This window comes from Parasteatoda tepidariorum, chromosome 9, assembly GCF_043381705.1.
Source record: "Parasteatoda tepidariorum isolate YZ-2023 chromosome 9, CAS_Ptep_4.0, whole genome shotgun sequence".
Taxonomy (NCBI): Eukaryota; Metazoa; Arthropoda; class Arachnida; order Araneae; family Theridiidae; genus Parasteatoda; species Parasteatoda tepidariorum.
In genome coordinates, this window is record NC_092212.1 from 65,080,513 (window position 1) to 65,093,504 (window position 12,992).

General features: G+C 29.2%; 1 protein-coding gene across 2 annotated transcripts in view; it reads right to left on the bottom strand.

Annotated features, from left to right (window-relative positions):
* The window catches only part of LOC107445743 (vitellogenin-6), a 52,113-nt gene extending 39,964 nt beyond the window's left edge, over positions 1 to 12,149 (bottom strand). The window contains exons 1-5 of one of the 2 annotated variants that reach the window (XM_043046927.2): positions 12,043 to 12,149; positions 8,265 to 8,282; positions 8,015 to 8,157; positions 3,987 to 4,121; positions 2,138 to 2,308 (exon numbers count right to left, since the gene is read on the bottom strand). In XM_043046927.2, coding sequence (XP_042902861.1) covers positions 2,138 to 2,308; positions 3,987 to 4,121; positions 8,015 to 8,157; positions 8,265 to 8,282; positions 12,043 to 12,079 — 504 coding nt within the window. In that variant the 5' untranslated portion in view covers positions 12,080 to 12,149. Of the gene's footprint in view, positions 1 to 2,137; positions 2,309 to 3,986; positions 4,122 to 8,014; positions 8,158 to 8,264; positions 8,283 to 8,651; positions 8,670 to 12,042 lie in introns of both variants that reach the window. The other variant, XM_043046926.2, reaches the window with a different exon arrangement.
* Positions 12,150 to 12,992: the final 843 nt, after the last annotated feature.

The following is a 12,992-nucleotide window of genomic DNA, read 5'->3' on the forward strand; positions in this document are numbered from 1 at the left end:
GTTTCTCAGTTTTAAACATCTAGCACTCAAATTGGTTTTGTTGTTGTGAATTTTGGTTCAATATGACCGTACCCATTTAACTTTTGTAAGATATTGATAACATTTTTATTACTGTGTTTTTACACTTATATATTTATTTACGACGTTTTTTAGCATAAGACTTTAAATATTTTATAAAATAATATTTAAGGCAGTAATTACAGAAATTCCTGATATTTTAAGCATATTTGTCGTATCTTAGTGTTTGCAGAATTTGAAAAAATATTTAGGCAAAGAAAAATTAAAATCATAATTTATTAGTCAGTCTACCTATTTCCCCAATGCCCACCTGGGGAACGACCTTTCGTCAATACAGGTATCTGAAGGGCAGATTTGCTGGCCACTCTTTCAGGGACACCATATTAGGTGAGCCAACGTTGCTCCCACAGTAAGGACAGATAGTACACAGAATGAAAGAATAGCCATGCCTTGCCCGGGATTCGAACCCAGGACCTTTCTGATGCAAGGGCAGTTCCCTAACCCCTACACAGGCTGGTAGGTCTGTCAAAATTGTAATATTTTTTTATTTTATTTTCCAGAAATAACATATTGTTAAGTTATATAGATTATATAATATTCATAAGAAAACATACTCCAGAAAAAGTGGTTAAAACATAAGTTGCATTCAATATATTGATCTGAATTATTTTTTAGAAATTGACCCAATTATTGATAAGCAGAAGTAAATTGAAGTAATAAACCAAGTTTGTGTTGTATTTGCGTTAATCGTTTACAGCAATTTGTGTTTAACCGTGTTTATCAACAAAGCTACCGTACAGAAAAGCTTCCAGATGTTTTACAAATAACTTCAAAACGCACTGCTAGATAATAAATTTACTAAACATATTAGACTCGAGTGTCTTCATTTCAGGAGTGATCAAATTTATTAAACATTATCACACTTAAAAGAGTAAGTAGTGGTAGTATTACTATTTACATTTGTAACTGCTTTTGCTCAACACACTGAGAAAAAAAAATTTATGATCAAAACTACCAGAAAATGGAAACATTTACCGTGTTTCTGGCTGTACTGAAACACCAAGAAGTTTGGTAGTTTTTACTGATGTGCTATAGTAATGATTTCGGTAAAATTAGCAGTAAAATATGGTTTTGCAATGTGTGATAAAACTTGGTAAATTTGGTGAAAGTTTGTAATGTTATCTTGGTAACTTAGAGCACAGCATAAAAACCGTTTAAATTTACTCTTTTGTAGTGATTTTTAAAATGTGTGGCAATAGGAAATTTATTCTTCAAAATTTCCGACCAACCGTTATCATATGAATGAAAAAATTGCAGAATGAGTAGTTTAAATACCATATATTTTTGCTTATAGTTCACATTCTTTATTTTACCTGAAACGTCATTACCATATAATACGGTAATTTTACCAGAATTTCTTTTCTCCCCTCTCAAAACATTTGTGTTATAATTTACAAACTAGAGAAATTTTTAATTATTTTTCTTTTCTTTTTGTACTTATAAATGATAGCTTCTAGAAAAAAATACTCATTTACTTTAAGCGCAAACGTGTAAATCTTTTTCAATAAGAACTTACAACTGCCCAGTGTTATAATTTGGGTGTTAATTTAAAATCTAAATTGAAGACACCAAATTATAAGCTCGTTTTTCAAGTGCTTGGTTGAAAGAATAGGATCTGGGGGGGGAGTGTATGAATACCTGTTAACAATTATGATCAAGTTTAAAAAATAAATACACAAGTGGGCGACCTTTGTGCTAAAATACAAACTAAGGTAACCAACGTTAAAGAGCACAAAAATATTGTTAAAAGCAGACAGCTGTTTCGGATGCTCAAAGGGCAACCTTCATCAGTGCAACAGAAAGAAATAAGAGAAAAATGTCTTTTCTCTCTCATTTCTTTTTATTGCACTGATGAAGGTTGCCCTTTGAGCATCCGAAACAGCTGTCTGCTTTTAATAATATTTTTGTGTTCTTTAACGTTGTTTACCTTAGTTTGTATGATCAAGTTTATTTTTGTGACTGCAAGCTTCTACAAATCGGCATTGAGACAATAATGCAAGCTAAAAAAATCAGTATTTTGTAATAAATGATTAAGATTATTAAATTAAAGGTTGCTTACTTCATAAACTTTAAAATAATGTGCATCTGGATCAGATCGCTGAATGTCATTGTCTTCAAAAGTAGGAGTCGTTTCAGGAGCTTCAAGGTTGAGATTGAAAAGACTGGCAAGACCCCTCTTCAAGTTGACTGAAAACATGGGTTCTCCTGCTTCAACCTCGAAATGAGTGACCTGTCAATGACGTAAATATTTAAGATAAACGGAAAGAATTGTCACTAAGGTGTTCGACATTAAAATCGTATTGTGGTCGCCCTTAAGTACAACACAATAATTTGTTCTGTATCTGTACTTCAAGACAGGGTCATATAAGTATGTAGTACAGAACCTAAATGTCTTTTTTTTTCTCTTTTCTCCAAGCTTTGGTCATGTGCCTAGGTCATTATGAACCCTTTGCCATATAGCCCAAAGCTTGGCTACTGGTCCGGCTCTACACCAGCCTAGGAACGAGCCCAGTCAGCAAGAATTTATTCAGAACCTAAATGTCTAAAAAGAAACCTTTGCCTGAAAAATCTTTTTAATCTTTAAAACGTACGATTTTACTAGAAATTATATATTTTTTTTAAATTGTCGCTTTTTTTTTAAATATAATCTGAAGTTGATTTTTTCAAATTCAAAGAAGCATCACTTAACTTGTTTTAAATAGGAAAAAAATAATGCTGAAACCATTGTTAGCTTAAAGTTTTTTTGAAAATTATTTTAAAGCTGATTTTCCTAAATTTAGTAAAAAAAAATGTTTTGATAGGAATTTTTTTTTCGTAACAACTTTTTATTTATTAAACTATCAGAGAATAAGTAATCCTAAGAAACTAAAGCGATAAGATATTACCCGATTAAAAACTTCATTCACAAATAGCGACAGTCGTATTTTCTATTTGTATATTTTTGAAGGGAATGACTAAAAATATGTTGCTTTTATAAAAAAAAAAAATTGAATAAAAATTTGTCTCTTGATAACTTTTAAATAGAAAAAGAGCTTTTTAAAAATAACCTGTTTTTTTTAATTGTCTAAAGCAGATTTTTATAAATTTATATTAAAAAAAAAGCAACTTAACATGGTGTTACCAGAAAGAAATTTTTTTAAACATCCTGTTTTTTCTTAACTTTAATAAGAGCGACTTTTTATTGGTAAAATCAATCGGCAATCATTACATAAGTTTTACGTAATAAAGCAAAGATATTACCATTGAGAGTTTTGGTAGAAGAAAGCTTCCGTATATTTCACGTAATATTAACAGAATGTAGTTAACCAACTCCCCAACGGTAAGATTGCTTTCGTATATTTTATCTATTAGTGACGAAGCAAATTTATCATTTAAAGAAAGTTTTGTACATTTTACGCAAAAATGCCGATGGATATTTTACCATTTAAATTTTGGTAAAAAGCTTCTTTATATTGTACGTATTATTTGACAAAATAAATTCACCATTTTATTTTCGTAAGAATATTTTTGTATGTCTTACGTAATATTGACGAAGTTAATATACTGTTTAGATTTAATAAAAATGCTTCAGTGTATTTTACGTTTTATTGACGTAGCAAATTAACCATTAAAATAGTATGTAGAAATAACGTATTCATTCTTACATAGTATAAAGTGGTTGATAAAATATTTGCAAAATAAACACATTTATTTACGGATAATTTTATGTGAATTTTACATAATTTGGATATCCATTTTTTGCTATAACACGAAGTTTCAGTTTTACGTAAATTTTACGAATGCTTAGTAAAATTTAAAGGTAAAATATGCATATTTTTGAAGCAAAATTGATGGTTTTCTACTACATGAGTTATTTACATTAGTTGAAATAGTTACATTAGTTGAAATTTAAAAATAATTATACGTACGATTCCATTCTTTCTGTAGACTTTGAAAGGATTGGATAAAAATGCGGCGTGACTTGGCATAGGCCCATACGCATGTGGATGCTTGAAGACGTTTTCAAATTCACCATTGAATTGAGCTTTTTGAGTGTCGTCTACCTGAAAATCAAAGTCAAAAGTCAATAATTTCAGAAAATTTTACTAACCTTCAATCTAAAAATTAGTTAATGGAATGTTCTATAAAATGCTTTTTCGTGCTTCCGTATACTTATGGAATGAAAGGAGTTTAAAAAATTAGTTATTCTAAAAGTATATTTTTTTAAAAATGAAAAATAACTTTTTCAAATATTTCATTTCTTATAAAATTACACAATTTTTTTCCCTCCTCCATGGAATTTTTTAATGGATCTAGACATCATGGATTTCCACGTCACTGATTTCAAATCTGTAATCAGTTTCTCCCTCCTACATGCAGTATTTTTAATGACATTTTTAGTCTGTCTGTTCAGAAGCACGCAAAGAAACAGTTTATAACAGGGAAGCACTCCTAGCGGCGTATGATGATATTTTCGGGCATGGGTTCCTATCCAATTATAATCCTGATGATGTGCACTAACTGCCCTAGAAGTTTTTCGCAATATTTAATCGACACCCTGTTATATATAATGTTTTTAAACTTGTGAATTTCGAGAAATTATAAACTAAAAATTTAATAGTAGAAAAAAAAATTGAAGCTTGGGGAGAAAATCTGCATTAAACAAGTTCAATATTTGTATAAATGTTTCAAATTTTTAGTCGGAAAAAATTGATTTTTAGTGTTATCTATCTTCAAGAATTGTAATATTTCTCATAATTAAATAGTTATAATATTACTTATATTTTAATATCTATAACAACAACCATGTATTATAGTTAAAATGTGATGATTATGCCTAATGCCTTATGATACCCTTGATATGATTATGATTTTAAATAAGGGTCTTATAAATATTTATTATAATTATCTTGTGGTTGAAACAAACGAAAGCAAAGAAAACAAACTAAAATTATCCAATAGGCTATAGATAATACTTAACGAATTGCAATAGGCTATAGATAATACTTAAATACCGTGTGAATAAAAATTGTCACTCTGCTGCCTGTCACGTCATTGCCAAGATGATGTAGGTAGAATAGGTGACTTTGAGACACCAAATTTAATTACAAAGAGTATAAAACATTGCTCGTCGATTCAATCTTTACTTGAAGGCTGCGGTGAATCAGAAGAATGAAGTGATCCTGGTACACAGCAACGAAAGTGCTAACTTAAATATCCTCAGTAGCAAACTAATCAAGGGTTAGAGACCCCTCCCCGTCAAGCTAACCATGGGAGGGTTTCGTAGTTTACCTCTCCTTGTAACGCAAACTCAAATGCGGGTTAGTTCCATTAAAAATGTATTGCACGAAGGTAAATTTTCTCCCAATATTTGATCCAGGAGTTTCTCTCTTCTGGGTTGAGTTCAAAATTAACTAGGCCATGGAGTTGAGTATTGATAGTCGTAAACTCAAAAATTGGATTGACTGTTCAACGACAGTTATACATATATATACATAAACAGTTTANGCCTTCGTTATAAAACTAATTTCCCCCGGGAAATTAACAGCAAGTGTATGTTTGTTACCACTCTACATACGTTTCTGAGACGAATCTTTTTTTTCCTTACTTTTTCTCTTCGTTTTACTTTGCTTTTTGACAATATTCCTTTTTGACGTTGTACAAACTACTGAAGTGCTTAATTTTTGTACCCTTCACTGTTTTTCTTTTCTTTTTTTTTTATCTCGCAAGTCTGTCTACATCTATTATCCAACATTTTCCTGGAATAGCCGTATGCTTATGAAATCTTTTCTCTTGTCGCGGAGGGACCAAGCTGGAAGTTGTACCCTAAGTTTTGCCTTATGTTAAGCTCAGTTGGGAGAGGCATTCGAACAGGTGGTAGGAGGTTTCGGAGGATGTGCTTAATCTATAAAAATAAAAGATGCTTCCATTTACATATATATATACATACATACATATTTTTATATATATATGGATTGATAGATAGATAGATATTACATTAATGACAAATTAACTAACTATTAATTAAGCGAAATTGCGCAAAAAAACGATAAATATTCACTGTTCAATTCGGAAATCAAGCTTCAATATGAGCCAATTATCAAAATAAAATTTGATCATTAGAATATTCCGCTGATAATATCCCTTATCCGAAGCAAAACGTTAATAAGTGTGGAAAGAAATTCAATTTCTTAAGCAATGTATTCGCTAAATAGTGTAATTATAAAATCGCGTTTTTATTTTAAGTTCTCAATTTTGTTTTAGAAAAAAATAAACGCTTCAATATCATTAATTATTATTCATCATGTGGATAATAAGCTGTTCTACTATTGAAGTTTAAAAGTTACTCTAAGTTTAAGAGCTAATTGTAGCTGTTTTCAGAAACTGAATGATTTAACATCAAGGCACGAAACCTTTTAGAGAGTAGTACTTAAAAACAATTTTTTTTCAATCTATCAATTAATATCAGCACTTATATCTTCGTAAGTTCAAGGATCTTTGAAGAAAGCAAGAAACGATAAGCTGACTTGTGTGTGTTATCTTATATCTTATCATAGAATTATGATATGTGTCTAAAGAAGAACAGTTTAATCTAGGAACTAAGTAAAATAATTTGTTAAGGACTAGATCTTTTGAAGATAACGAAATGGTTTACACGCGCGGAAATATTGTAAAATTATTAAAAATAAAATTTGTCCTCGATTTATTTATGTAATAAAAAATGAATAAATATTAAAATAAAAACTGAATGTTAATTAACTAGTACTGTAACCATTACTAGTTTTAAATTCGTAGATATATCAGGACATATAACTTCAAGTAATTTATAAAATAATTCCGAGCTTCGTTGGTATATATTTACTAATTATAATGTTACCTATATATTTCATCCAAATTATTTATCATTACAATCAAACATAAATAATGATAAAATTAACGTTAAAAATGGATTTCGGTGCGTATGAATTTAATATTTATAGCAAATATTGTGCTAAAAATCTATAATATTGTATTCTCTAATTATATCTTTTAATATTACTGATATACATAATCACAAAATAATAAAATAACAGACATAAACCATAACCCTTCAAATATTATTTCTAACACAATTTGTAGCCTTATCTCTCTCGTAACTTACAAATTTTGCTTTCTGTTCTATTTTGAACCCTACCCAGAAGACAAGAGAACTTCTCGATCAAGCTTTGGGACAAACTAGCCTTCGTAGAGGACTTTTTGGTGGAACTAACCCACATTTGCATTACAAAGCGAGGGAAACCTCGAAAACCTTTCACTTTTAGTCCGACGCCACGGGAATTCTAATCCGTGATTTGTCTACCACGGAGTATATTTTATTTTAGCTCGGTAATTAGTGTTGGCCACGAGCAGAATTCGTTTCAACCAGCCACAGCTAAGATTCGAACTTGGGTTACCACACCTGTACTACAGAATTAAACATTGATAGTCGTTAACTCAGAATTGGGTCAGCGCCTGTTATAAAATATAGAACTAAAATATTTTCATAACTTGATTGTTCTTTTTTTATCGTATAATTTTTAATTTACTAAAAAATCATTGCATGGTACTTAACAATAACACTGCTTTTCATTGTAATTAACTTTGTAGTTAAAATTTCTCTTAGCAGAATTAGTTAATATCGTAGCTAACTTTGTCCTTATTTAATATTTTCATTAACATTATCATTACTAAATATGATAGTTAGTTAAAATTGTGTAAAATGAAACATTGTATACAATAGATAAATTACTTTACCTTGAAAGATTGTGTAAAATGAAACATTTTATTTTATTTTATGACCGCCATTGAACAGTCGACCCAATTTTTGGGTTTACGACTACAAATGTTCAACGCCGTAGCCCTGTCATTTTGAACCAATCCAGAAGACAAGGAAACTCCTGGAAATGAAACATTGTATGCAATAGATAAATTACTTTACCTTGATCACCGCATAATCTTCATGGGGTTGTACAATCACCTTCGCATGAAAGGCATAACCGCTGTATTGTGGCTTAATTCTAGGATATCCCGAGTATATCTGTCCCTTGTAAGCATAAATGTATTCTCTGCCATTGACGTATCCTGTAGAAAATTTAAGAACTCATTATGAATCAACAAGTACAATTTAAACCTATGCTAAATAGTGTATAATTTATTATGAAAAATAATTAAAATAATTAAACGCTTACCAGATGCAGAAGCGGTTGCTGAAAAATATAAAAAATATAAATATTAAGGTCAATGTAGTATATAGTAATAAAGCCAATAATATTAAAATATTGAACAATAATGTATGTAAAGTATTATATCGATTAATAATTTTGATTTATTGTAGGGAACACTCTAACTTAAAGTGAAGAAAATAATAATAATTTTAGTAACAGCGAATATTTTTCTATCTAAATGTGTAATTCATCTACTAAATTGCGATCTCTTTTGNATAAATGTATTCTCTGCCATTGACGTATCCTGTAGAAAATTTAAGAACTTACTATGAATCAACAAATACAATTTAAGCCTATGAAAAATAGTGTATAATTCATTATGAAAAATAATTAAAATAATTAAACGCTTACCAGATGCTGAAGCGGTTGCTGAAAAATATAAAAAATATAAATATTAAGGTCAATGTAGTATATATAGTAATAAAGCCAATAATATTAAAATATTGAACAATAATATATGTAAAGTATTATATTGATTAATAATTTTGATATATTGTAGGGAACACTGTAACTTAAAGTGAAGAAAATAATAATAATTTAAGTAATAGGGAATATTTTTCTATCTAAATGTGCAATTCATCTACTGAATTGCGATTTCTTTTGTTGAGATTAACTTCTTTAAATGACATAAGCTTTGGAGAATTTTAATTGCAAGTTACTTACAATTGTGATTGATATTAAATATTTTGTCAAAAACAATATTAACTAAGCTTAATTTTTTTTTCAAAATTAAATTCAGCATATTTAAAAATATCAAATGAATATATCAAATTTTAAAAGTCAATGAATAACTTGAAAGATCAATACTCTAAATAATGCTTTTACATATTGAACATTTTTCTAATCAAAAACATATATCAAAATATATATATTTATTTTTATATATGTGTGCCTTATTTAAAACACAAAATCATGAGTATGTATTTCTTTAAGTTGTTAATGCGTCTAAGCTTTGGATAGATTCAGATATCATCCTTCTTAAAAATGAATATGAAGAAATAAATAAATAGCTTTAAAATAAAAGAGAAAAAATTTCACAAAAAAAAACTATTTTAACTGGTAACTTACATGTACTTATAAAATTTTCTACTCTTTAATTTAACATCGATAAAATGCACTAACTGCTAAAATTTTATGAATCCTTAGATGTTTTTAAATCTTGAATAGGTAGAATAAAAAAAATAGAATGATCTACGTAAAACATTAGAATGATATTGTGTAAACATTAACAACGTCACGATGATTTTAAATTTGCAAAATATACTTAAATAGATTTTATTTTAAATAGAAATAGATTTCAGTTGCAAAGTATCCAATAGAATTATAAAAACATTGATGGTTATTTTGTAGTCGAAATCAAATTTAAACTTCTCTTCTCGGTAAATTTGATTTGGCACTTATTAAATAGTGTCATGACTTACATATTTTATGTTTTAATTTTTAAAAAAAATTCAAATAGATTTTGTTTTTATGTCGTATTTTACATCGTCCAGCATCTTTTCATTGTTTTTAACTTTAATATGAATTCAGATTCTGTCATGTGTGTTTGGAAACGAAGTTTAAACTCCAACTAATGCCCACATAAACATTTCACAGTTCTTCGGCTTCAACAGCATCATGAACTAAATCCAAGAATCTAATCAAATTACTTTTCTTCGTATTATTATGAAATCAAAAATGCCATAGTCATGAACTGCTATGACATAGTGGCTAGTTATGGGGGCTCATTACGGTAGCTAGTATCTATTATTTTTATAATTTTACTTTATAATTATTGGACATTTTTTGTTTAAAAACATCCTATTTGTTAAAATTATCTTTTAAGTCATATCTTTTTCTTCAATAGATTGACACTTGAACGAACCTTAGCCTTCTCAATTAATTTACCTCAGGCTAGTGTTTGCAACAGCTCACCAGTTTTTGGTCTTTAAAGCGGCTCGGTTAATTTCCAAACAGTGTACCCATATATGCGGGGGTCTGCCTCAAGTGCAAGTTCAAAAAAACATTCCTACGGCAGCTCTTTTCAGGCCAGGGGGTTATAAAACTGAAGGTTCCAAACTTTTGTGAGCTGCGGCATGATTGTGCCAATGTGGCCAGCATAGCATACAAACTACCTTTATCTTTCCAGATATGCTATTACTCATCAAAAAAGGCTGGATGAACTTTGAGCCGCCTCTGAGGATCAAACCCCTAACCTTCACAATGACAATTGAGTACCTTTAACTGAGACATCACGACTCTGAATAGCCATTTGCTTAACTAAAATAATTGTTTTTTAATACTGTCCTCCTGCAGGTACTACATATTTAACCAGATTTTGCTAAACATTTCCAGAGTAGTAAGTTAGTATTTCCTTTAATCAAGTTTAATGTAAAGTATTGCCTTATTACAAAATAATATCGATTGATTTAACATCATATATTGCATCGTAATTTAGTTTCTGCATACTGTCTACGTTTGGTATTGAATGATGCTTTATGTTTTTACCATGCAACGAAATATAAACATCGTTATAATCTACTTAAATGAAAAAATTAATGCATGAAATATTTTGCTGCAAAGTTTGACAAACAATAATAATTTAAAAGGTTAATTTTTGCAGTTTTTATCTTGGTAACTATTCAATCCCCTTTTCTACCTGGATTTTGTCATAAATAATTGTCTGGACCGACATGAATGGTAAATCCGTTATTTGTCTAATTTTACTAGCATAAACAAATACAAGGATTTCAGAAATTTGTATTTTTAAATAAATCTCATTCTGGAAAAATGAAAGCTGAATGGTCTATTTTAAAATTTTTACAATGAAATTTGAAAATAATTTTTTCGAAACAAATTCTTTCGAATTATTTCTAGCTCACTTACTAATTTTTAAAGCGTAATTTTTATTTATTCATTTTTTTATTTAAAGCATTCATTCAAAAAGATGATCCCCACTCCATACAATTTATCTACGATAAAATTGAGCAAATATCAGTTCAGCACCATTGAATAATTCATTTTGAGCGTGTTTCGATGACAAGAGAACTGCTAAGTTATATAATCCCAGCTAAAAATAAACTGCAGTTAATCTACAGAAAAACTGCAGTTTGAAGACTGTGGTGATTTGGCCCATAGCACTGCAGACTTTTTGAAGTCAAAACACTNAAATTTGAAAATAATTTTTTAGAAACAAATTCTTTCGAATTATTTCTAGCTCACTTACTAATTTTTAAAGCATAATTTTTATTTATTCATTTTTTTATTTAAAGCATTCATTCAAAAAGATGATCCCCACTCCATACAATTTATCTACGATAAAATTGAGCAAATATCAGTTCAGCACCGTTGAATAATTCATTTTGAACGTGTTTCGAAGACAAGAGAACTGCTAAGTTATATAATTTCCCTGCCTGTTTTTAATTTTCCAAATATAAAAGTTTAATATACACAGTTTGTTTATATAAAGCTGCAATCAGCTGATTTTTTTGGATAAATTAAAAATGAGTGTTACGGGAAAGTTTTATTTTTCTAAGCCTAAAAGTTTTGTGAAATATCCGTTTTTAGCTTTTCCCGTTTTTATTTTAATTAACATAAATTGCCTTTAATTCACTCTAAATGAACGGCTTAGGGTTTTGTGAGTAAATAATAGTGACCTCTTGTTATACATTAAGTTGATAAAAAATATTGCAGAATATAAAAAAGCAAACTAAACTATTACATATCATATTTAGGTTAAGTAATCAAACTAATCAATACTAACCTGCCAAAGCAGCGAGCGTGAACACAAGCCCAAACATCCTGCGCTCAACTCAATTTTTTTTACCCAATCGACCATCTTTTATACAAAGTTCTATCATGAACTTATCAACCATGAACCTGAACTCCCTCAATCTCAAGATAGGGGGTCAAAGATCATAAACACTAGAAGATAGCAGGACACGAGCCTATGCTTATCAAAGTTAAAAATAATATGCTCATATAAGTGTATGGGGAATTATTTGACATAAACTGACAACACCCTCTAGAAAGTACTACTGCATTATTCTACATTTACTGATTATGTAATTAGCATCTTAAGTGTTCTAAATACCTCTAAACAATTTTGTTGCGCTAAAATTCCATTAATTTTATCGGGGTAAATATCTTTGTAGAGTTGTTTTGTTACGACAGAAATAAATTCTCGGGGGTCATATGAAATGAATATTCATTAAAAGAATCTTCCAGATTGAATAAATGAGTTCATTAGAAACATCGTAATTTTGTTTTTCTTCAGAGTTATCTGATTTTCAATTTTTTTCGAACTATTTAACGAAATTTGTAGAGAGATATCACAAAAGAATCTTTTAGTTACAGCAATATTTCATTTTCTTTCTGTATTTCTGATGAATTCTGTCTGGTGATTTTTTGTAATGACCCATTGAAAAATCAAATGGGTGTATAAACAAAAGCATGATCAATGTTTCCGTAAACGCGTATGTTGCTCGCTCTTTATTTGAAGAAAAAAATCATGGTCTATTCTTTTTTTATGGTTATGTAATTAGCATCTTAAGTGTTCTAAATACTTCTAAACAATTTAGTTTCACTAAAATCCTATTTTATTGGAGTAAATATCTTTTTAGAATTGTTGCGTTACGACAGAAATAAATTCTCGTGGGTCTTTCGAATATTCATTAAGAGAACCTCCAGATGGAATGAATGAGTTTACTACAA